Raw genomic sequence first — 24,938 nt, forward strand, 5'->3', positions numbered from 1 at the left:
ATATATATATATATATATATATATATATATATATATATACATGCATACAATATATGTATAATTTTTTTTATGTGTATGTTAATGAAACGACAACTGAGGTGATTTTATATGATGTTGATGATATATGATATATTGTTTATATGATCAGATTTTTTGTGAAGAAATTAATATTTCTTTTATTCAACAAGGATGCAATAAATTGCTCAAAAATGAGAGTAACATTGCTACAAACATATTTTTTTTTAAATTCTTTTGAACTTTCTTTTAATCAAATAATCTTGGAGGGATAAAGGATTTCTGGATCATGTGACACTGAGGACTGGAGTAATGGCTGCTGAAAAGTCAGCTTTGCCCTCACAGGAATACAATACATTTAAAAAAATATTCAAAATAGAAAACTAAATTACTGTTTTTACTGAATTTTTGTACAAACCCCAAACTTTTGAACAGTATTTTGAAAGTTGTTAGTGTGAGTGAAGGTATAGAACCTTTTCTTTGTTCAGTCATCAAATGTAACCGTCAAGTAGTGATTGGTAAGCAATAGCAGTAATGAAAGAAACTGTCAGTGCGGTATTAAATTCTGTAAATAGTAAGCAGTGCAGTTGATATAAGAAGATTTTATGCTCTGCAGCCACAAAAAGGCTGAGACGTCAAGTATCAGTAACACTTTATGCTGTTCCCATTACAGTAACAGGAATAGGTGGACTTTGTAACAGCTGTGTTTGCAGTTCTTCCTTAGGTGTAGTGTGTGATAGTGCTATTTGCAGTTTCCTCGCTGAGAGGCTTCCCTCAGGATAAATGTCTAGTTCTGACTCAAAATCTTTTCAGTTATGTGTCATATTTAGATGTGAAATACTGAAGTTTAAAATAAATAGAAAATGTAAATAAAAGGGCATAAAGGGCAAAAATGCAGCAGGTCGCCTAATTAGAGACTTCACATGTTAACAGTATCATTTTAAAATGTACACTAAGAGCATTGTGTTGCTTTGGTTTTCAAGAAACGTTTGATTTTTCCTACCCAGATTATCCTCATAAATACGGAGCAGAAGGAGGCTGTGCAGATCACACTGTTTTTGAGCGAATGAAGAAATACCAGGCATCTGCAGTGGAGGAGCCCACCCAGGTCAGCGCCAACACCCCTTCACACAACTCAGCTGAACACCACCGATATCACCAACTAGCACCATGTTTCTGATCTCACAATGCAAACAAACATGGAAACCCCACCACACAGAGAGATCTGGAACATTTCCTGTTTCCCATGATTCTGAAGTTCAGATTTCAATTTGAAACCTTGCCTGAACACATCCGTACTTCATCTGATATAAATTAGATATAGATTATCAATGATGAGAAATGCATTCGTTTATTATAAATAATTAGAAATTATTTTGTGCTCAAACATAAAAATGTTTGGTTACACTTTACTTGAAGGGGTGTGCATAAGACTGACATGACACCTTCATAATCATGACATGACACCTACATAATCATGACATGACACGTCATGAATATGAAGGTTTTTTTATGCATGTTTATGACAACTGTCATTAAGTGTCATTCGCTCAGTTATGTCATTTTTAATGCAAAGATGACATTGTTTGAGATGTCTTTGTTATGGGCTATGGTTAGGGGTAAGGGTAGGGGTAGGGTTAGGTTAGGGTTAGGTCAAATAATGTCATATTTGCATTAAAAATGACATAACTGAGCGAATGACACTTAATGACAGTTGTCATAAACATGCATAAAACCTCCTTCGTATTCATGACGTGTCATGTCATGATTATGAAGGTGTCATGTCAGTCTTATGCACACCCCTTCAAGTAAAGTGTTACCAAATGTTTTTCTTCTCAACCTCTTCAGTTAGGTTTTTATATGTCTTGCTGTTTTCTCTGCAGCAGAAGAACCACGTCCTTGACGAAGAGATGGCTGATGGACCGGTGATCCTGAGGAAACGTCGTGCAGCACAGGTAGAGAGAAATACCTGTCAGCTCTTCATTCAGACGGATCACCTCTTTTTCAGATACTATGGCACCAGGGAGGCTGTGATCGCACAGGTACACCTAAAGCACAGGTGACTTAATGGTATATAGTGCCTGCAGCTTTTTATATTATACGTTTATAGGCTTGTTCTTTTGGGTTGTGTAGATTTCCAGTCATGTAAAGGCCATTGACTCCATCTATCAAAGCACAGATTTTCAGGGCATTCGCAATATCAGCTTCATGGTGAAGAGAATTAAGGTGAGTGTGTTTCTCTCTTTCTTCGGTCTTACTATTAATTATATGTATGTCGTTCCCTGTTAGAAGTGAAATATGGATTAAGAGTATTTTGTAGTTACTGATGCTAATGTAAATATGTCTGGTATATAAACAGGATATTCTTCTTCCTATCCACCATGATTTGCTGGCTAGAATACAAGTCCTTCTCGACTGACTGGCTCATGTTGTTACGCTGAGGGGTTACAGATCTTGCCCAGTATTGACCAGATGTCAATAAAAGCATGTCAGACCATGTACTGCAGCTCTTTTGAAGACTTGTACAGTTCACTTTTTAGTCCCAGACTACAGCTCTACAATTGATTTTTTTGGCTACTTAAGGGTCTGTTCACACAGAATGATTTAAAAGAGGTTTTGGACAAAAGTGTTTTGTGCACAAAACAGACAAACTTGACACCCTGTTTTAACACGGCACTCTTACGTGAGATGGTGAAAAAGAAAGTCAGTGACGTCTTTCTAAGAATGTAGACAAGATGTTCGATCTATCCTGTATCTCATGTAGACTAAACATCGACTGCAGACTGTCATTTGTATTAAACTGAAGTTGGTTTGCGTCTTCGTTTCAGATCAACACTACTGATGATGAGAGGGATCGTACTAACCCTTTTCGATTTCCCAACATTGGTGTGGAGAAATTTCTAGAACTCAACTCAGAGCAGAATCACGATGACTACTGCCTAGCCTACGTCTTCACAGATAGAGACTTTGACGATGGAGTCCTGGGTCTGGCCTGGGTCGGGGCTCCTTCAGGTACGATCAGAGATGCACATACAAAGTCTGCCCAGTTTTATCTCCTGAGAGGTTTTCTGTGTGTGCTAGTCACCTAAAGTAGTGTCTGCTAATCTGAAATGAAATCAGCATACATGTCAGGGGGCGAGGCAGGGCTGAAGACCTGCGATGCGAATCGGATGTGAAACTGCATTTGGAAATCCAAATAAATAAAGTATTATAATTAATAGTAATAATACATTTGTTTAAAAGTAATAAGCATGTAAATAATTTTAATTCTGTATTCATCTGTATTCATTATATTGAACTTCTTATGAACATAACAGAAGTCTAAGAAATGTCCTTATTTAGATAGATGTGTTTAAATAGCATTGATTCTATTTTGTTCTGTTCTACGGAGCCCGGGAAGTCACCTGTAGGAGAAAAAAAAATCAATCCGTGGCGACGGTTTTGCAGTTCGTCCCCTCAGTTTATAAACTGTATTCACAAATTCTTAAACTGTTCCCTCAGTTTAACAAATCGTGCCCAAGGATTAATAAACCATACCCACGAATTTCCAATCCGTGCACTCCGATTTTGTAAACCGTACCTTCGGTTTTTTAATCCGTACCCACAAATTCATAATCCGTGCGCATGCTTTCGCAATCTGTTCCCAGGGGTTTGTAAACTACTCACGGATTTGTAGCCCCGCCCCCAGTCTGTGCCAGCAGATTCAACCAGGCCAATTGTTTAAACTTTATTTTTCAAAATGGAGAATTTCGTGAATGTTCTAAAAAACGATAGAGAGTTGGATGTATTCAAGATGCAGTCAATAGTATGTCAGATGAGCAACTACTGACATACGTCCCCAGATTTGGAGACCGGATTGCAATAAGACCGTACTTCAGAAGAGAAGTAGCTGCATTAGGAAATACCATAGTATTGGATGGAAGCATAAAGGTAGACAGAGAGAGTCATTGGGAAGTATTCTGTACAATGTATTTAAACCCTACACTGAATGGTCTAATTTTGGGGGGGGAAATGCTTAGTAGGCCTATAATAAAATCACCAAAACAAGTCTTCATGTTAAGAATGAATAGTGCACAAATTTCCAAAACTGTAAAAGGTTATTTAAAAATAAAGCATTCATGACTTATTTCATGATAAACGTATTACTGTCTTATGCCTCATTAATAGTTATAAATTAATAATAATAATAATTATTATTATTATTAAGCTATTGTTAATATTACATTTACATATGCATTTAGAAAAAGCTTTTATCCAAAACGACTTACAAAAGAGGAACAAAGCAGTAAAAAGTCAGTCGTAATACACAAGGCCAGGTTTATTAGACAATAATAATAAAGTGCTAATATTATCACAAATAAACAGAAGATTTTTGATGCACATCATTCTTATTAAATCGTATTCCACCTCGTGCACGCTACAATTGAAAGAGAATCGCTGTGAGCATGCAGTTAAGACAATTTAATGTATTCCACTTAATAATACACAATAAAGCAATATACAATAAGATTTGTTCTTCTAAAATGAGTCCGTGAGTACAGTTTACAAACCTGTGGGAATGGATTGCGAAAGCGTGCGCACGGATTATGAAATCAATTCGTGCATTTTGCATTTTCATATTCTGCATTTTCTGTGAGATGTTATTTTTTTATTACATTTTTAGTAGTTATCTAAACTGTGTTAGTCTCAAGGTAAAGAGAAGTTAGACAAGGACAGCACTGCATCCATGCTTTGCATACAGAATAGGACTGTAAAGCTGAGTACTGCTTGCCTTTCAGCTCCGCTTGATAAAAACCCTTTTAGTGTTTTCACATATTTGCCTTTCTTTAACACAAACATGCACACCTTGAAAGCGAGATTCTTTTCATCACTTTTAGTGCATGTTTGTTTCTATTAATGTATTCATGTTGCTAGGCAGGTGTGCATCTCTCTCACCTCTTTGACATTCAGAATGTGAAATCACTGAGGATTTCAGTTCACTTTTCTGCCTGCTGCTCAGACATTCACTAACACACAGATACACAGCTTGTTGCATAAACAGTTCTGCTTAATTTATTTAAAAATAATTTTTTTTGTATTGATTTTTATTAACTCAAGTTTATGAGCATTTATGTTGTCTTGTTTAATGTATGCAGTGTCTTGAAGGCTTGTTAAGATGCTTAACCTATTGTAAAGCAGTTGAGTCCTCATTAGGGCAATTGTGTTTTTGCACCAGATGGAACTGGATGCTTATGCATATTTCAGTTTTTAGTTATGATATGAATATTTTTGAGCATAAAACAAGCTCATATCTACATAATGACTTTTGAATGTCACTTTAAATAATGTCTGTATTTCAATGAAAAGTAAGAATTAAGCCTTTGATGGAACAGTCTTTCTCTTTGCACTCAAAATAAAGAGCTTTCTGGTACATAACTACATTTATGATAAATAAGTCCTGAGACTTAAACACTGTTCTTGAGGAGGAAACACACACAGACACATACCCACAAACATCCTGTCAATCAATAAAGGTAAATTAGCATTGTTAAAGTCTGCTGCTTTGGTCCCGCTCCGGCTAGTCACTAGGGACAGCAGCAATTGCTGTCTTTGTGAACCACTGAGCTGAGTGAACAAACTAATCAGCCTACATGTTTGTGTCTTTGTATCATTAGGCAAGGAACATAACAGAAAATTAATTCAAACATGCTTACAATTTAATGCTGATAAATTGTGCTCATAGTGCTGATGTAATCATCTGTGATAATACTGAATACTGAATTTGAATGGCTGAATTACAAGTTCAAGCTTTTTCCCTCCAGTGTGGACATTCAAAACAGTAGCGTGAGATGACGACAAATTTCAAACTCTAAACCGTTGGAATAAAGATTCTTAGAGATGTGTAGCCCACCTTGCTTGTGAGTTGTAAAACTGAAGTTTTATTATTTTGCAAGTACACTTAATTAGTTTTCTTTAGTCTAATTTGAGCAGAAGGTGTGCGGGAGTATTATCACACACAACCATTTTACAGGTACTAGTGTTCTGATGGCAGAGTGGCGTGTGTCTTTGCCCTCTGTCTATGTGTACGCAACACCGGTTGTTTTTATTCAGTGATATTTGCTTCTTTTGTGGGCGTCTGAGCCACAGCTACAGTGAGATCACTTCATTTCTACACCTGTCAGTGTTGAGTGATTAATCAAGTTTAAACACCAGGGTCACCAAACAGTTTTGGCACATATTCCCCCGTCCCAATCTTCCATTGGTTGGACAAAGAGATGGTCTTGACTCTTGACTCAACCCCAAATCATTGGTAAAGCCAGTGTTGCTGTGTCAGCATGGTTGGGACAATCAAACAAACAGCAGGTTGAAAGGGCCAATGTATTTATACTATTTGGAGAATTATAGTTGCGTCTGCAAATAAAATTTGAGGTAGAAGTAAAGGAAAAGAATAATTAACACTAATTACATTCACTTGGATGCTTGTAGAAATGTTTATGAGTAGAGCAAAATAATGTATACAAATTGTTTTTATGGCTCTTTTAATTGCTTTATGATTTCACCACTTAAGGATTATGATGATAATGATACCATCACATAGAGATTTTATGTAATTTAGGATTTATTTTATTTATCGTTTAATTAATTATTTTTTAATTGATGCTTCTCTGGTTTCAGGCAGCTCTGGTGGAATCTGTGAGAAGAATAAGCAGTACTCTGATGGGAAGAGGAAGTCTCTAAACACTGGCATCATCACCGTGCAAAACTATGCTTCACACGTTCCCCCTAAAGTCTCCCACATCACCTTCGCTCATGAGGTCGGACATAACTTCGGCTCTCCGGTGAGTCCTTCTCAATTCATGTGCAGCATCCTTGACAGATTAGCAATAGAAACACCCCTCAGCTGAATCCTTTATGAAGAAATTAATTTTACTCTCTAAAGCTCTAAGAATAAAGCATCCATTACAGTACTGCCTTTGGGACCTTTAAATTGTCAGATTCATCTAGCCAGTCTTTTGTAGTAACCTGACCTCACATTTTCTCAATCCAGTGTAAATCGTTTCAGTTTAAAAGCAATAGTGGTGGGAATTTTCAGGCTAGTTTTATTGTAGTTGCAGGCCAATTAGCATCTCGTTTCTGCCAAATACGTATAGTTCAGTTGCAAAGAGAATATTTTTAGAATTAAATTAATTAGTTAATTTAGTTTATAAAGCACTTTTCCCACACTCAAAATGTTTTTACTGAGATTCATAGGGATATCTGCTCTCTCAGTATGGTCAGTTCAGGTGGTCTGCTAGAAAACCAGCTGAACATCAGTTTGGCCAGGCTCCTTAAACCAGCTTAGGACCAACAAACACAGAGGACCTTTATTTAGTGTCCAGTCCCCATCATTGTAATGGTGCAAAATGTGCATTACTGGCATAGATTGCAGAGAGAGCACCCCCTTCTGGCCCTAGTAACACCTTCAAAAGCAACCTTAGTTTTTCTGAACTTCATTCTGGTACTGACTGGGTTTCCAACCCTTGCGTAGCTTCAGGCAAACGCTGCAGGGCAATAGCTGCTAGGATAGTGAATATTTCAAATGTGTCTGTACGCTGATTACACCGGTCTTCTTTCTCTGTCTTCCAGCATGACTCAGGAAGTGATTGCTCTCCGGGAGAGTCTAAGACTCAGGACCAGAAAGAAAGAGGCAACTACATCATGTATGCAAGAGCCACATCAGGAGACAAGTTCAACAACAACAAGTTCTCCATCTGCAGCATTCGCAACATCAGCCAAGTGCTGGATAAGAAGAGATTCCTCTGCTTTGTTGGTGAGATTTTAACCTCATACGAGAATTCACTGTAAAAAAAAAAATAATTTACTGGTAATTTTCTGCCAGGATATCATCTAGTAGATTTATGGACAGTTTCTAAAACACAATGCAATGAAGTGTAAAATTACAGATAAAACACCTGTAAAAAATAAATGCAGAAAATTCTTTCATATTAACACAGTACATTGTGCACTATTTTTACTGATTTTTGTATGTCACATGATTGTGTGGAGTCGTGTTTAAGGCTCTCGGCTGGAGCGAGACATGAGCTATCACGGCGGTGGCCTTCAGTGAGGCACTTAACCTCAGATCGCTCTGGGAGGATTGTCATTGTAATGAGCTCATGTAGAAATGTTTAATCAAAGTCTCAAAAAACTGATTCCTCCAGCCCTGATCAGGTGGCAGACTTCTTTTTTTTTTTAGTCTCCCTTTCTCTCTCTCTCACTGTCTTGTTCTTTTCCAGAATCAGGACAGCCCATCTGTGGTAATGGTTTGGTTGAGGTTAATGAAGAGTGTGACTGTGGCTATAGCGATCAATGCAAGGACAAGTGCTGCTATGATGCCAATGCGCCAGAGGCACTGAAGTGTAAACTGAAGCCAAACGTTAAATGCAGGTGTGCGAGAAGAACTTTAACAGTCTGTTTAATCTGTATCATTAGCAGTAATTTCTTATTACGTTAACACTTATTTCATTAAGTGCAATAAAGCGTTCATTTTTTCTTGTACTTTTCTCTTGCAGTCCCAGTCAGGGTCCATGCTGCACTTCAGAGTGCACCTTTAAGTCCAGCAATGTGAAATGCAGGGAGGTGTCTGAGTGTGCTCTTCAGGGCATGTGCAATGGAAACTCTGCCCAGTGCCCCACCTCAACGCCTAAAGAAAACTTTACATCCTGCCACGCAAATACCCAAGTCTGCCTTAATGGGGTAGGTGCTGCATCATGAGCTGTGTGCTCATTCTGTACATGTTTTCTGTCCCTTGGAATTGACAATGCTATAAAAAGTCTCAATGTCAAGAATTTAATGTCAAAGTATAAACAGATTTTGCATTTAATAACTGTAATACAATTTGACCTATTTGTTTTCACGTTGGCATGAAAAAATATTTTCATGTTGGCCCAAATGCATACACATGAAGACTTCCAAGCATTGAATATTTCTCACTGTATATGTGCATACGTGTGTGTAATAGTTGTCTTTGTTTTGAGGACATTTTGTCTGAGAATTCTTTCTCTTTCAGGTTTGCTCTGGCTCTATCTGTCAGAAGTATGGTCTAGATGTTTGCACTTGTGCCACTGAGGAGGGGAAAGACGACACAGAGCTGTGTCATGTGTGCTGTATGAAGAAGGGTGAGTAACACTGACCGATTTCTCAAGCATGCACTCCAGACCCCAACAAATTTCTTTTTTTAATTCCAAAGAAATATATATTTTAAATATGTATTTAACAAATTTTACTAATCCCATTGTTTCTTGTTTGTCTTTGTAGGTCAGCCCAACACTTGCAGCAGCACTAGCTCAGATACATGGGCTAATTACTTTAACAAACAGGTCACCACGTTACAGCCTGGCTCTCCTTGTAATGACTTCAAAGGTTACTGTGATGTCTTCATGAAGTGTAGGCTGGTGGATGCTGATGGCCCTCTGGCAAGGCTTAAGAAGGCCATTTTCAACCCTGAGCTTTACTCGAGCATTGCAGAGTGGATAGTGGCAAGTGTCTCATTTATGTAATCCCTAAATACTTGTTCCCTGCATTTGTTTGCAGCTTTAATCGCTATGAAAGACCATGAGAAGTGATATTTCACTCAGCAATATTCTTTATCACTTGCAGTGCTCATCTCATTTTAATATTTGTGTTTCAGGAGCATTGGTGGGCCGTTCTTCTAATGGGCATTGCTCTCATCATGCTAATGGCTGGGTTCATCAAGATCTGCAGTGTGCACACACCTAGCAGCAACCCTAAATTACCCCCACCCAGACCACTGCCAGGTAATGTACCCCAAATGATCCCTGTCTAAATCATCACCTGGTCATAAGTGGCTCAGACTTCCTTACCAAACCATAGCCAGGAATATATCCCACATGACCACTAACATACAGCTCGTCTGTATACTATTATTACACAAAATTGTTACATAATTCACTAGCAGATAAATGCATTTAAAATTCAGTCTTTCTTTTCCAAGAAAAACAGGCCAGACTTGATTTTTGTCCAATCAAATGCTCTGTAGAATAGGAATGTTCCTCCCTCTTGTTACATACTTCAGTTTTGATGGGAATGTTTAGTGTTTGCATACAGCAAATGTATATTCTTTCAAAGTATACTCCATTTCATAGAATGCACTAACGCAGGTGCTCAACACGTATGCTGGGAAGTTTAATCCTTGTCCAGTATCTGTGCCATTTTTTTCCAGACATTATGAGCGATAAAAATATTATTGTTTTTGTTTAAACTACCAATACGACACCTTTACTTAGTTCCTGAACTATACTTCTGCCAAATACATAGTTCCTGATCTATACTTTTTTCGATACCAATATTATGAAATCCATTTTAACAAGATTACTTTACACATTACTTTAAAAAAATAACCCTAATCCTACTATGAATGCCCTTTACATTTCCGCATTCAGTTCTGTACATAAGAAACCCAGAAAAACATTTCTAAGAATGACACATGAAGCTAATAAACACACAATTATGAAATTATATGATTTGTATGTGATTTTTATGAGATTCTGCCTAATTTACATAATGCAGGGTGTTTACATAAGAAATGCTAAGCAGGTGTAGCGATTAGCTTGATGTAAAATAACATTTCAGCAAAATGATATGGGCAAAACACACATGAGATTGCAATTACAAACAGTCGATTGTGGTTTAAAGTGAGTTTTGAGTAAAAGCGTAGTATAAATCTTATAAATTGTCTTATGTAGCATTATGCTACAGTGTGCAAAAATAGTTACGCAACATGCATTCAGTCGTGTAGTGTGGACAGAGATCTTTTCTGAAACGCAGTGGAAACGCCAGTATGAATGAAAACGCACTAGTGTTAACGTAGCATTGCATCTATGGGGGTTGGGACACTTAACCGGCGTAAACTAGTGTTTTTCCTTGATGCCTCAATCACCAGCACTTGATTTAGGTACATCAAGCATGCTGCATACTTATTGGCTCACTGATATTGATGGGGTTAACCCATTTAGGTATCAAAATTTGGTACCGAATGACAAAACGTTTTTCGATGCTTGATGGTATCGAGGCAATTCAGTCGATTCCTAAAAAGTATCGAACTCAATACCCTACTTGAACCCCTCACATAAGCACTTGTCAATGGGCAAAGTGAATGTGAAACAACGGGCAGAGGCAGTTGCCATCTTTTGGACAAGGCGTGAACTATGCTGTTGACATTTACGCAGTGTCCACTGTAAATTGAAGTATACTTTAGGCTTAATAGAGAGTTTTAGTCCAGAGTACAACCTTAAAACAATCACTCAAACATCCGTTTTTTTTTTTCTGTAGTCAAAATCTATTTAAAGTGCAGAATATTTTATATTTTGGAATATTTTCACTTTACCCCAGTCCGAAAAACACATTTAATGTTAAGAGTAGTGGACTCTGGTAGAGGCGATATTCGGCGAGGTCACGTCACTGAATTTGAAGAATTGCCTTAACTCCAAAAACCTAGTTTAACCCCTGCACCTCAAGTGATTAATCATACCTGTATGTTATTATTTAGGCACACTGAAGAGGAGAAGAAATCCCGCTGCACAGACCCAGCCGCAGCGCCATCGTAAGCAGAGAGAGAACTATCAGATGGGCCAGATGCGACGCTGAGACAGCCTCCTCATTGCCTTGGTTCTTCCTAGTGCCTACAGTGGGAAACACTTCACTCCAAAGAGTTAGCTGAATCAATCAATGAGCCCCATCTACAAACTAAGAAACTGGCAAATAAAAGGACTTCAAAGGACTATACTTAAGAAAACAACCGTTTTAAAGAGTAAGAAACCACTGCTCTGGGAGCCAGCAAAGCTTTCGTTGCATAGCTCAGAGAAAAATTCAGAAGCTAGTCATGAGGAAGAGGACATAATTAATGATTTTTGTTCTGTTTTTTTCTGCTTTTCATATTCTTTCTCAAGTGATTAAACCATTTTTTCCCCTTTTATCCCTTTTTTTTTTTTGGATTGCCACCCTCCTGTGGAGATGAGCATGATGGGATATCACATAGATATTTCTGCCTATCAACAATGGCTGAGAGAACTCTTTAAAAAGACTCGTTTTCCAATATGTAATTAAGATGTTTTTAACATGCAAGCAAAAGGATTAAAAAGCTTTTATTTCTGAAGCTTTCTCATTGTCTCCTGCGTGCAATTGTACAGAGATCTCAAAATACATAAGATCTTTTTCAGTCATGTCATTTTTTTTATTCTGTTGGATAATGATAATTAAGGATGTTTAACTGACACTCAGGATATAATAGGAAATAACAGCACAGAGAGTTTTTATTGGTGAAAGGCCTTTACCAGATTCACTTTGCTGAAAGCCACATTTGTGCAGAGCACTTGTTTTTTTCCCCTCCCCAGCTGATAACCACTAAATAGCTGCAGTTCTTCATTCCATGTGGGCGAGGGAGTTAATGAGAAGGATGATGGTTAAAAAAAGCTATGTCACTCCTGATCTGCTGAGAGTCACTGTTACTTTATGTTCAGTCGATAACACTGGTCCCCGCAGGAGACAGACTTGAGAAGAGAAGCACAACATCAGGAAATATTTGGTTTTTCAATACATAAACGGTTTTTATTTTGCAATAAGATGTTGCAAACAGGAAAGTGTGGACAGTTACACAAATGAGTAAATCTCAGTGGTGTGCATTAGTGAAAGGATGGGATAGATGGAGAGAGAGAGAGATGATAAAAGCAATCTGTAGATTCTTTAATGTTTTACACACCAATCAATATTTATACAAAGCAACTTTTCTTCAGAGATTTCAGTCATTACCTCTTTTAATAGCTAAAAATCAAAAGATCCAGACTAGCAGCCTATATAATCAATACACATATGCCTTGTGTTGCTATATAGTGTATCTGAACCAGCCCATGGTAACTACACTACTATCACTGCAGTCCAACATCCTTTTTTAAAAGAAACCCTTCCATTCTCTCTAAATGTCTTTTGATTGTCTTCTGTGTGTGTGTGTCTCAACAAAGGCAAAGGGTTACAAATGATTCATGCATCACAGATGTCCTTTTTTAAAGTTTTCTTTTGTGCTTTTTTGTATTTCAACAGACCAGGAATATTTTGTCATCTGTTTTAAGTTTGTTGAATGGGATCCTGGTAGTGTGACTGAGAAGTCCCATGTTTCTAAAGTCTGTCTTCTCAAACAACCTTGCATCCTTTAAGGATGTGCTTTTAAAACATGGATGAAATTATGGAATTTCTAGAGTATTGCTGACTATAAGTCCTCCCTTAGATCTAAATCATCACCTCATTTGTGTATGTCTCTGTACATGTTAATGGGAAATGGGTTTTTAGCGAGCTTGACTTTACTGTTCTGACTGCAATTGGCTTCAAATGAATAATTTTTGTGTTATTCTGTGGTAAATGGGTTTGGTTGAATTTGTAAGGGGATTTGGCCTAGGATTTAATTTTTACAAAATATTTTTTGCTCGTCTTGCTTTAAGTTTATAAATAATGTGCACTGATATGTAAGCATGGTGTGGATAGAATATGAAAAACAAGATGGAGAAAATGTCTAATACTACTACTGTTTGATTTTAATGTCCGCTGTGTTTTATACAGTATCTTTCTTTTCTTTTTTTTGCTTTATTTGTAGTTTTTTTTTTTCTCTTCTCTTTTGCGCTCACTTTTGAACATTTTTACTAAATACTTTGCAAAAAGTATTGTGCAACGACATGTCATTTTTTGAAGTACTTGAAATGCATTAATAAAATAGCCTTGATCAAAAGCTCCTTTCACTGTCTGGTCAAATATGTCCATGTGTTGACGTAAATTGTATTAATTGCCTGTATGCTCTACAAATTTACACTAATGCATGGGTTTTTTTTTTATTATTACTTTACTGCATATTGTACCAGTATATTTCAAGAGCGCCGCTGAAGTATTCAACAAGCCATCACAGTATAGAAATCATTCATTCATGTTATATTTAAGTTGAATTGAGTCGCACTTTTCACAAATCATTTTCTCATAAACTGAACATTTTTGTTGTCAACCTCTCACCCTCTTGTTACACAACTTGTGTAGTTATGTCAAATCTGTTGTATACAATCATTTGTTGTCAAGTTCAGTTGCAATTTTACAGAGGAAAGTGATGTATCCTGTGTCTACTTTTTACTTTATCCAGGGATGGACTGGCTATAAGTTATCCTATAAGTGAGCAAAAATAACATTGAGTTAAAAAATTAATATGACAATATATTTCAGGATGTGTGCTAATTAAAAGAAAGCATCTTTAACGTAGTGCCAATAGTAGGGCAAATAAATAAATATGCATTATGTATGTTACCTCCCTGTTTTTATTCCTATGCATTATCATAGGGGATTTCATGAGACAATTATTCCGACAATTAAAACACATTGGACACACCACATAAAGAAACATTTTATTACAGGCTGATCTACTTTGAAGATATCTACAACACACAAATGCACAGATGTTTGCTTGGAGGTTGAGCTCATATTTTATTTAATAATAAATTATCTGTAATGGGACAATATTCAGTCAGTTTTGGGAGCCTAATAAGAGTCATACTCTATTTCAGAAATAAAAAGGCAAAGATGGCAGCTCTTAACAGTGTTCAAGTGCTATATACTGTATGGTACTTTCAAAGTTGTTAGGCCTACATGATTTCTCCCCTGCCCCTGCAGTGCTGTCCACATCACTGGTTTCAAATGGATGAAGGGTATAGGAGACCAAAAACTCTTCCGAGCCAATTAAGAAGGTGCCATTTTCACACAATTATACCTGCGCAAGGAATCATGGGAGTTAAGTGTCCATATCCTTCGAACTCCTTCATTCCAAAGGCCCCTTTTAAGTGGCCGGTTGTGAGCAGTTTGGAACGAATCCTCAATATGGTGGCTACAACGATTCTCACTCTGAAGTGCCCTTCGGAATCAGATTTGAAACGCAGGGCGAGTATCAACACTAAGGGGCTGTTTACACCTGGTCACTTCATGCGTTTTGTCCGATCGTAAAAAGGCCAGGGCTGCGTTCAGCCCCGACAAAAACGGTGCAAAACGTTTTTTAAACGGAAACGGTGGTGCATTGAACACACTGTTCTGATGACGCAAGAGTTGCAACTATGGCAGCTGAGAAGGCCATTCTTTGTGTTCTTTTTGAATAATTTTTGGAGCCTGATGAAATCGGTATAAATACGTGTTTAATACTGCAAAATACGCTTGATGGTACAGCCCTCCGAAACGCATTCGAGACGGATATAAATCCGATCGCTCAAACCGCTTCAGGAGGTGGTCTGGGGACGCATTCCAGACGACACTGGACACGTGTAAATGCATCTGGTTGTTGAAACCACATATGTAAATTTTACTCCTCCCAAAATGTTAAAATAATAAACGTGTGAGAGCGTGTTATAGGCTTTATGACATTAGTCAGACTGCGCTAAAGCCAGCATCGCTGCGGACGAGTAGCTGAGTATCTCTTCAGCAAGCCGAGCCGACGCGCAAACTGCCGCGAATGAAACTGAAAGTAAGACGCAGACGGTCAACACACAATCATCTTCATTAAAAGTAGTAACACAAACGTATCTTTCCAGTGCTGATGCCGCGCGCTCTCCTATTGCGGTCTTTGATCTTGAAATGAGCTGATAATTAATAAAATGCAGCGCTTATCTTTTTGATTTCGTTGACGTGAACTCTTGTTAAATTTTAATATAGCGCGGGAATTGAAGATCGCGATTAAATCCGTTTTGCGACGACACATTTATGTAGCCAAGTGTAAATGGAAACGTTTTAACCAATCAGATAGATATCCGATCAGCGAAAACGCATGAAATGACCAGGTGTAAACAGACCCTAAAACACAAGGTCAATCAAGAGAGCGGCCCGTGCCTTTTAGCCAATCAGAATGCGCTCTATTTGCTGACATTTGAGGGCGGGATTCTGGAACGAGGGCTTCTGCTAAAAGTTGGCGATAGCCTACAGTAAAATGTAAAAATATTTGATATACGAAAACCTAACCATGTTTAATAACAAAATCCTGGAACACGTGGTCATTCTTTAATTTCTCATAAAAAAACGAAAGTTAGAAATATTAAGCATATATTACAGGAAATCCGGTCCCCCGTCCCATAAGTCCCAAAGGCTGTGAAGACGATCTCATGTGTGAGGTGAGTTTGTTTTAGTCGTGCTTCATCATCATCATCATCCTCCGCTTCTGCTGCGTCTTCTTTTCACAGCGCACGAACACCTTCTCCTGCGACGGCTCGATATACATGCCCTCATCTGTCTGTGGGCAAAACGTAGTTCTGACGAGAAAAGAGATGTTATGAGCTTCAGCTAGGTAGTACTTTATTTCAAAAACGCCTATCCAAACAACGGCATGTCCAGCAATGTCCACTTGAGGTCGCTAGAATAACTAAACATGAAATGGAAGCTTGAAAATGTTAGTTTTTTTGTGTCTGCTTTAAACATTTATTCTTTGTGTGTTTTTTTTTCTGTATTTCTCTACTTAACAGTAGTTGAGATATTGTCTTGTCTGCATACACATTATCATGCCTGTTTCTGGTCTATTGCATTACTTTTCCCTCTTATTTTTTAATCTATTCATCTTGTCTATTTTTTAAAAGCTGTTATACTGAGGCACTAAAGATCATTTAGATCATTATACACTAAATCCAGGCTCTTAATCTTTAGTCAGCATCTTTTTTGCTTTTTATTCCTATGTGAGCGTTCAATTGATTCCTTATGAATTTATATAGATCCACCATCTGTGATGGCAAACTCTTATCCATCACCTCTAACACTTACTTCCTCTGGGTCTCTCCTGCTTTCACTGTGATCTTCCCCACTGTGAGCTGTGGTCCTCTGCTGCTTTTGGCCCAAGGTATCATGGTCTTAACCGTGCTCCACATGTTTGCCCATACTGGGCTTCCCTCCCAGGTGAAGCGCATTATCATCAGGTCACCGATGTCAGTATCCAGAGTGATGAGGAACGTAAAAGTCTTGTTACTTGAAATCTCCTCAACTCTGAGAAAGAGGAATTAAGTAAAGTAATTGTTCAGGTTTACTTCATTCAGTTCTTAGATTCCTATAATAAACAACAACAATTTGGTGAAAATGCATGAGAGTAATTGTGTGCCATGCTTTTGTTCGAGATGCTATTTTAGTCCATTGCATACTTCCCTGCAGTTTTCTGCTCTCTGTTTCATGTTCCCAGCACACATGTATTTCATTCATTCATGCGAAATGAGTTATTCTGATGAGAGCTCTCTGTGTGCTATGATGACTAAATTGAGTGGTTTCCCTTTGAAGCGGAGCTTGTTACTTTGAGCTTTTAGAGCCCAGTAAATAAAACATTGATGTTCTTCATCCCGAATGCTGTCAAGTAGTCTTTCATTTAGGAATCTTTGGCTTACTGTTAAATCTAGAGCTTCTGCTACTGTCACACTAATTTAAGCTTTTACTTATGAACTAACCATAGTTATGAATTGTACTTGTACATTTATTTTAACGTATGTTCTTGTAATTATACACTACCAAACAGATGCAATGTTACATAGGCTTTAGTTTGGTTATAGCAGATGATGGTTAACCGCATAAAGCTTTTTAAATTGCAGAAAGCACAAATGTATCCTTATGATGATATGGATGATGATGATGAGAGTCATTACAAAGCTCATTAAGATGATGCTCAATAACACTTTACTAAGATCATGTTTTCTTAAGATTCAGTTGCAGATATCAATGTGAATTGCTTACTTACAGTGTTATGGGTAAATTTTCACTTTCTCCCGGTGTCCCGGTTAGAGAGAATGTGAGGGTGGGCTCGATCTTATCAGTTTGGTTGATGAACTGGATCCTGAATTGATAGTGGAACACTAATGGGGAAGGAAAACAGATTAGAACGGTTTATATTTTTCCAAAAACAACCGGAAAACCATTAAATACAAACATTAATTGGGCAAAAAGTGTATTCTTAATCAGTAACAATGTCTTGATTCTTGATTCCCAATAAAATGTCTAAACATACTTAAAATAGTTAGTTATTTCCCCATATGTGTTTTTTTATTGTTATTATTATTATAAAAATATTTGTATTAGGGAGAGAACTTTAACAGAGGACATCATCTCTCATTTTACATAACTGTTTTTAGGAATTGACTGTTTTACACTTTTTTAGGTTGTTATAGCTGTTTCTCACATTTGTAGGGCATGTGTGAACGGGTTTTGAGAAACAGTCTCTTGCTTGCGCCGGTGCGGACTTTCTTGATGTCATAACCCAAAGTGTTACAGCGGTTCTTTCGGCAGTCCAGACAGTAGCCTTTATCGAAAGCCGTGTTGTCGCTGCACTTGTAGGCCATAATCTGCTTGTCTTTGTTCAACAGGGAGTCAATGAAGAGATGCACAGCGCGCTCATGGGCACATTTCACTGTCTGCTCAAAACCTAAAGTTAGATGGACACAGCATAAGACTAATAAACAGCAAATAATCATACTTGTCTGTCTAGATTTACTGTTGTGTGTTGTGGGCAGAGGCGGACAGTAATTAAGTACATTTACTTGAGTATTGTACTTAAGTGCACTTTTTGAGTATCTGTACTTTACTTGAGTATTATTTTTTTTGGAAACTTATGACTTTAACTTCACTACATTTAAAAGACAAATATTGTACTTTTCACTCCACTACATTTCTATCAAGGTCCTCGAAGTAGAAAGTCATTACTATGTAGCAGCTTTGAAAGTCAGGGGCTGATTTTTTTCTTCTCTAAAACGTGACTTTCTTTTTTCAGACAGTTTATCAGTAATCACTCTTGGGGCTACATGAAGAGATTTCCCAGCATTTTTTGAACACTGACCAGCTGCAAATGTGATATTGTACTGTATTGTAAGTTGCTTCAGAGGTATTGCAAGTATTACATACAACAATAATAAAACATTGACATAAAAAAGGAAATTTACTTTTGGTACGTAAGTACTTTTAAAAGCAAGTACTTCTGTACTTTGACTTAAGTAAAAATCTGTCTTTACAACTTTTACTTGTAGTGGAGTAATATTTGACCAGCAGTATCTGTACTTTCACTCAAGTAATAGAGTTGAGTACTTTGTCTGCCTCTGGTTGTGGGGAGTTAGCAGTGATGCTAATGCTCGGCTAAATTGTGATGCCATATGCAGACTATGGTTCAAATGTTTTGGATCAGTTCGATTTTTGTTTTCTGAAAGAAAATTAATACTTTTATTCAGCAAAGAAACATGAAATTCATCAAAAGTGACAGTCGTCCCACCCTTGCAGTGTGCCTGTCAGAGTCATGGACTCATCAGTGTGTAGCTGTTAAAAATAAGGATTTCGGGTCTGTCTTTCTGCTTCGATTTTTCCCATAGGGATTTTGAATTGCCTGAAGGCATATCTCAGTAGGAGAGCAGAACAGAACAGGGATTTGAAATAATTAAGTTGTCAGGATGACAGCTGCTTTTATGTGTCTATGCCTTTCATCTGGAAAGCTGTCGTTATTAGTTAGCTGTTCTTACAGTGTCATTAATGGGATGTTTTGAATATATCTCATTCTCATCCTAATATAACATTTAGGATATGAGGATGGACCTGTCCCTTCCTCTCTCTGTTTGTACATTCATCCATTCATCCATCTATCAATCCAAGCAACTCACCCATAATCCCATACTGGGCTAAATGTGCATAAATGTTTTGCACGTGCAGCTGGCACCCTGGCTGAAATGATCCTCCATTGGGATAGAAGTCAAAGTGGGCAACAGGCTGTTTGATGCCCACACTGAGCCCCATGCGCTCTTGGGTAAATGTGTGGATGGCATCCACAAACCTAGCATCCTCAGGTGAGAGTCTTTCAGTATGAGACATTCCCTCAAACAATGGACCCGCAGGATCCAAACCTACACGAACAAAACAAACTTAAATGTAATATATAGTTACTGTAATATTTAGCATCAGGCAGGGATAAATGTATGGTTTTGTCATGTTTAAAATATTTGCTGAGAATTAAGATCTTCGAGTTTAAAATCTTTCTCGTATTTATATATTAACACCATTGTTTAGTGAGACATTCACAATGCTGACAAGACTGTCTCACCGGTAATTCTTCCCAAGGTTTTTCCAGACACAGATAGGTTACTCCCAGCAAACCCAGATATATGAGCTCCAAGGCTGTAGCCAATCAAATGCACTTTTCCCAAAGGAAATTGTTTGAAATCCTGTTAGGGACACTTACAGATTAATGCCATGTACTATTCAGCAAGTATGCATTAAATTGACCGAACACGACATTACAGGCATTTATAATGTTACAAAATACACTACATGTCAGAATGCTGCACATGAGGCTATTAGCTCCGACAGCACTGATACTAAGAAGAAATGTTTCTTATGCATCAAGTCAGGACCCTGGACCACAAAACCAGTCATAAGGGTCAGTTTTTTTTTAATCAATATTTATACATCATCTGAATAAATAAGCTTTCCATTGATGTATATGGTTTGTTAGGATAGGACAATATTTGGCCCGAGGTACAACTATTTGAAAATCTGGAATCTGAGGGTGCAAAAAAATCGAAATATTGAGAAAATCGATTTTAAAGTTGTCCAAATGATGTCCTTAGCAATGCATATTACTAATCAAAAATTAAATTTTGATATATTTACGGTAGGAAATGTACAAAATATCTGCTTATGATCTATTAACATTCTGAGTCAGTTCCATGTAAGATGTAAGGATGGTAGCATTATTCCCTTGGGAAATAAATTCTGCATCCATAACTGTAAAGAGATTTGTATTCCCAAACCAACCCTCACCTCTAGCCACCTCAGCAGGTGGGCAATGTCCTGCCCCACAACGCGTGTGTTCTGAACAGCTATAGGGTAGTGATGGTGTGCCAGAGTCAGCCAATCTGCAATCACCACATTGATGCTTCCTTCTGAGCTTTTTAGTGCTGATGCCAACCTGGAAATCCAGTTCTCCATCATTCCGTCCACCTACAGCACAGCGAGGAGGATTATATTAATTTATTTTATTTATTTATTTATTTTTTCAGATGCATCTGCTGCAGCATAGACCACATCCCTCCGGTTTTGTTTGTAAGTCACTTTCGCCTTTATCAGATTAGAAATAACTCTGCATAGCTGTTTGCAATCCATGCCAAGGTCATGACCTTTTGTACATTTGAACTATTGATCTGTTTTTCTATTAAATCAATGAACTCAACATACCGACCAGCCATGAATGATGATAGCCAGAGGATGGCTGCTATTGAAACCACAAGCGTCCAGAGTGTGAGGCTTGAAGAGCTCCACTGTGCATGTATCATCTATGCCGTCAGTGTAAAGCCTGAAGACTGATTTAGGTTCGTAGGGCATCTTCATCCTCTCTCCAGGCTCAGTGTCTGTTAGTATGGTCATACATAAACTGAGGTTCACAGACAGTTCTTTTTTTTTTTTAGGCTGTACAATAGTCCTGGAATATTGATATATATTCCCATAAGCAGCAATGCAAACTTTTGCATTGAAATGAAGTTACAAATGAAAATAAGATAGGAGTATGTTTAGATCCCATATAGGTCCGGGGGAACTTTGAGCTTGATGGTTTGAGCTTGAGTCAATATAAAATGTGTTTACCCATCACTCTTGCCCATTAAATGAGCATGTGGAGAGTAGAATATGACACATGTTGCATTTCTCATATGCATTAAACATTTATGTTGCATCAACATATGTAATATAAAATGTTTCATTAACCATTCATTGTACCCATGGGTTTACCAATTTTTGTTGCATGTCCTGTAAAAACATTAGAGCTGTCTGAGATTCCTACCATTTGAACCCGTTTTAATGTTTTCCTATGCAAATGTTTATTTTAATGGGACATGCAGTTCTCTAACTGTCTCTGCTTACATTGACAGAGGAATTGATCTCTCTGCCAGGTTAGCAATTAGTTGTTAGCATTCTATGAAAGGTCAAAAAATCTGAATGCATCATTTAGAGTTAATACAAAACAAATTTCCCTTTGAAGTGTCTGGATTTTTTAAATCTGAGATAAATGATTATGATAAACCTCACATTCCGATTCAGCATATTCTTCTGTGATGTAGTTTTTGCATGTGAAAAATGTACGTTTAGCAAGGCCAGTGTGTGAATGAAGATATTTAGTTCTCTTTCAATATTTTCAGCTTTTATTTGCAAACACAGTCTAGGATATTATTTCTCTGTGATTTTATGGATTTTAATACAAGTTTTTGCAATTTACATCAGCATTGATTAAATGAGACAAAGCACAATTAATGCTGACTGTTATTGCACATCCATATCTTCCTTAATATTTTACTTTACCAAGGAGCATCAGTAGCACCTCTTGTTCACCTACACATACTATTCTGTTTTTTTGTGTGTTTTTGTTGTTTCCATTTAGATTTTTTTTCCTGCAATCACCAAGCTTAATTGTGAACCACATTCTGTCACAACATAGTGCATGCTACAATACCTTAGTGAATAAGGGGAAAAGAAGCATGTGCTTCACTGTTGCTCAGAAGATAATTTTAAACATACAGATCACCCAAATATTCGGTCGTTTACTCATCCACATGTTGTCCCAACCCTGTATGATTTCTTCTGAACACAAAAGAAGATATACTGAAGAATGTTTCAACTGTTTTTGTCCATGCAATGCAAGTCAGTGTGGTCCAAAACAGCATTGCATCCAGTTGACAGTGGGCAAAAACTAAATAAATAGATATATTATTTTGTGTTCTGCAAAAGTCAAATAAAGGAAAAAATACATGGGGGTGAGAAAATGATGACAGAATTTTAAAAGTTAAGCATAATTCACCCTCACCTGCTCTGTTACCCCGAAATTTCCTTCCATCAGTCAGCTGAAAGATGATCAGACAGCAGGACACTATTTTAATAAGAGTCTTCATGTTCAGGCCACTTCAGGAGTCCACACAGATAATCCAAATATTTCCTCCCTCTCTTTTTCTCGGGCAAGAGAAGAGGCCACTGTGAGGCAGGTGATTACTGAACAATTTTTGAAACTGTCTGAGGGGAGGGAGCTGGCCCAGATGGGATGTTTGTTAGGGGAGGGTTCAGGCAGTTCAATCCTCTGGGTGAGCTTTGAAACCTTTTGTCATTTTGCGGCCAAATGATGGCCCTGATTGGCTGCATGGTGTGTTACATAAGAATCTATGCCACGATTGGTGAAAAATGTTGTCAGAAAGGTACACGCTGACTCATTACTGATAACATTACTACTCAAATACCATGTCTCCAAATGCCATTCAGAGATGTCAAATGATGGTTTAACTCACTACATGGTCTTTTCTACTTCTTGAAGTTAGACCCGGTTTATTTTTATTATTTAGCTCATTAACTAGTTCTAGATCAGATGCTGACAGTTAGTATGTGTCCATGTCCTGTCGATAGATAGATAGATAGTAAGTAAAAGCCTGTTTACAAAAGTTAACAGGACAGAGAGTTGCACCTGTGTTTGTGTATGGTCCTGCATTATGGGTATTGTGGTGTTCTCTACATTATAGGGACCAAATCACCACAAGTATAGTAATACCATACCATCTTGTGGGGACATTTTTTAAACCGCTTATAAATCATACAGAATTAAGTTTTTTTTTTAAATCTAAAAAGGCAGAAAGTTTTGTGCGAGGGGTAGGGTTAGGCAAAGGAGATTGAAAATATAGTTTGTACAGTCTAAAAATCATTACATCTATGGAATATCCCCATGAAACATGGAAATATCTGTGTGTGTGTGTAAGCTCTTGTCATTTCAGCCTTGATAGATGTCATTAAAGATTTTAATTCTATTTCTCTTTTCATTTCTGTTAAAAATGTTTCTGATTCCCTGATTCCCACATTAAAATGTAAATCTTAATTCTTCTTAAAGATAATGCTGTTGATAATTTTCTAAATTCTAATCAACTTTATATATTTAACCCATGCAGCATGTTGCAGTTGTGCTGTTTCAAAGAATGGTTGGCTGAAGAACATACTACAGTCTAGTTAGCAGAAACGGAGGGCGTATGTATGCATAAACTCAGTGAGCTGATGCTGATGGTCAGACAGTGATAATGATTAAATCAGGTCAGATATAGTTGTGCAGATAAGTGCAGTCAGAACTGTTTATTTTATCTCTCCCTAGGGATAGTTCACCCAAAAATGAAAATTCTGTCATAATTTCCTTTGTATGAGTTTCTTTCTTCTGTTGAGCACAAAAGAAGATGTTTTGAAGAGTGTTGGTAAACAATCAAAATGTGGGGGAAGTCGTGGCCTAATGGTTAGAGAGTCGGACTTGTAACACAAGGTTGTGGGTTCGAGTCTCGTACCAGCAGGTATTGTAGGTGGGGGGAGTGAATGTACAGCGCTCTCTTCCACCTTCAATACCATGACTGAGGTGCCCTTGAGCAAGGCACCGAACCCCCAACTGAACCCCTGGGTGCCGCAGCAAAAAATGGCTGCTCACGGTGTGTGTGTGTGTTCACTGCTGTGTGTGTGCACTTTGGATGGGATAAATGCGGAGCACTAATTCTTCATGTCACATATCTCCTTTTGTGCTCAACAGAAGAAAGAACCTCATACAGGTTTGGAACAAGTGGAGCGTGGTGAAATGTTTCTGGTTTGGCTGAATATGTTGAGGTGAATTAATGTTTCTCTAAGCAAATTAATTCACAAATTGAATATGTGTACAGGTTTGCAAAGGTCGTTTCCATTATCTAAGAAAGTACATTAGATGTGTAGTATCTCAGGGCAGAACTAAACTGACTGTGATGCAGTACTGCAGAATGCAGATATATCAAGGAAATAGGGGCTGCTCTGGTCTCAATCCTCATTCACAGGAAAACAGACATGAGATATGTATAACAGTATATTTATTTTATTATATTAGGTCTACATTAGCAGAATGACAATAC

The 24,938-nt window shown here is 37.6% G+C and overlaps 2 protein-coding genes across 6 annotated transcripts in view; one reads left to right on the forward strand and one right to left on the reverse strand.

The window, feature by feature from the left end:
* The window catches only part of LOC107670741 (disintegrin and metalloproteinase domain-containing protein 10-like), an 82,633-nt gene extending 67,985 nt beyond the window's left edge, over positions 1-14,648 (forward strand). Inside the window, exons 5-16 of one of the 2 annotated variants that reach the window (XM_016463463.1) lie at positions 1,023-1,123; positions 1,899-2,057; positions 2,149-2,241; positions 2,844-3,027; positions 6,670-6,833; positions 7,621-7,804; positions 8,271-8,421; positions 8,547-8,730; positions 9,044-9,152; positions 9,292-9,512; positions 9,665-9,791; positions 11,543-14,648. In XM_016463463.1, the coding sequence (XP_016318949.1) occupies positions 1,023-1,123; positions 1,899-2,057; positions 2,149-2,241; positions 2,844-3,027; positions 6,670-6,833; positions 7,621-7,804; positions 8,271-8,421; positions 8,547-8,730; positions 9,044-9,152; positions 9,292-9,512; positions 9,665-9,791; positions 11,543-11,640 (1,775 nt within the window). In that variant the 3' untranslated portion in view covers positions 11,641-14,648. The remainder of the gene's footprint in view (positions 1-1,022; positions 1,124-1,898; positions 2,058-2,148; positions 2,242-2,843; positions 3,028-6,669; positions 6,834-7,620; positions 7,805-8,270; positions 8,422-8,546; positions 8,731-9,043; positions 9,153-9,291; positions 9,513-9,664; positions 9,792-11,542) is intronic. The other variant, XM_016463464.1, reaches the window with a different exon arrangement.
* Positions 14,649-15,793: 1,145 nt separating this feature from the next.
* On the reverse strand, positions 15,794-23,044 carry LOC107670742 (hepatic triacylglycerol lipase-like). 4 transcript variants are annotated; one of them, XM_016463465.1, is made up of 9 exons: positions 22,853-23,044; positions 21,235-21,407; positions 20,821-21,000; positions 20,102-20,222; positions 19,665-19,904; positions 18,203-18,445; positions 17,765-17,879; positions 16,810-17,028; positions 15,794-16,307 (listed from the first exon to the last, which is right to left on the reverse strand). In XM_016463465.1, the coding sequence occupies exons 1-9, from the start codon at positions 22,935-22,937 to the stop codon at positions 16,181-16,183; spliced, it is 1,503 nt and encodes a 500-aa protein (XP_016318951.1). In that variant the 5' UTR covers positions 22,938-23,044; the 3' UTR covers positions 15,794-16,180. The 4 variants fall into 4 exon arrangements, with proteins under 4 accessions (XP_016318951.1, XP_016318952.1, XP_016318953.1 ...); XM_016463466.1 differs by lacking the exon at positions 21,235-21,407; XM_016463467.1 differs by lacking the exon at positions 18,203-18,445.
* Positions 23,045-24,938: the final 1,894 nt, after the last annotated feature.

The sequence above is a fragment of the Sinocyclocheilus anshuiensis genome, unplaced genomic scaffold (assembly GCF_001515605.1).
Source record: "Sinocyclocheilus anshuiensis isolate Anshui unplaced genomic scaffold, SAMN03320099.WGS_v1.1 scaffold816, whole genome shotgun sequence".
NCBI lineage: Eukaryota > Metazoa > Chordata > Actinopteri > Cypriniformes > Cyprinidae > Sinocyclocheilus > Sinocyclocheilus anshuiensis.

Bases quoted from the DNA above. Each gene is read 5' to 3' on its own strand.
- LOC107670742 (XM_016463465.1), bottom strand. From the start codon at position 22,937: ATGAAGACTCTTATTAAAATAGTGTCCTGCTGTCTGATCATCTTTCAG. The intron at 21,001-21,234 runs GTATGTTGAGTT...GCTGTGCTGTAG, and splicing joins TCATCATTCATGGCTGGTCG to GTGGACGGAATGATGGAGAA. The intron at 19,905-20,101 runs GTGAGACAGTCT...TTGTTCGTGTAG, and splicing joins AACCTTGGGAAGAATTACCG to GTTTGGATCCTGCGGGTCCA.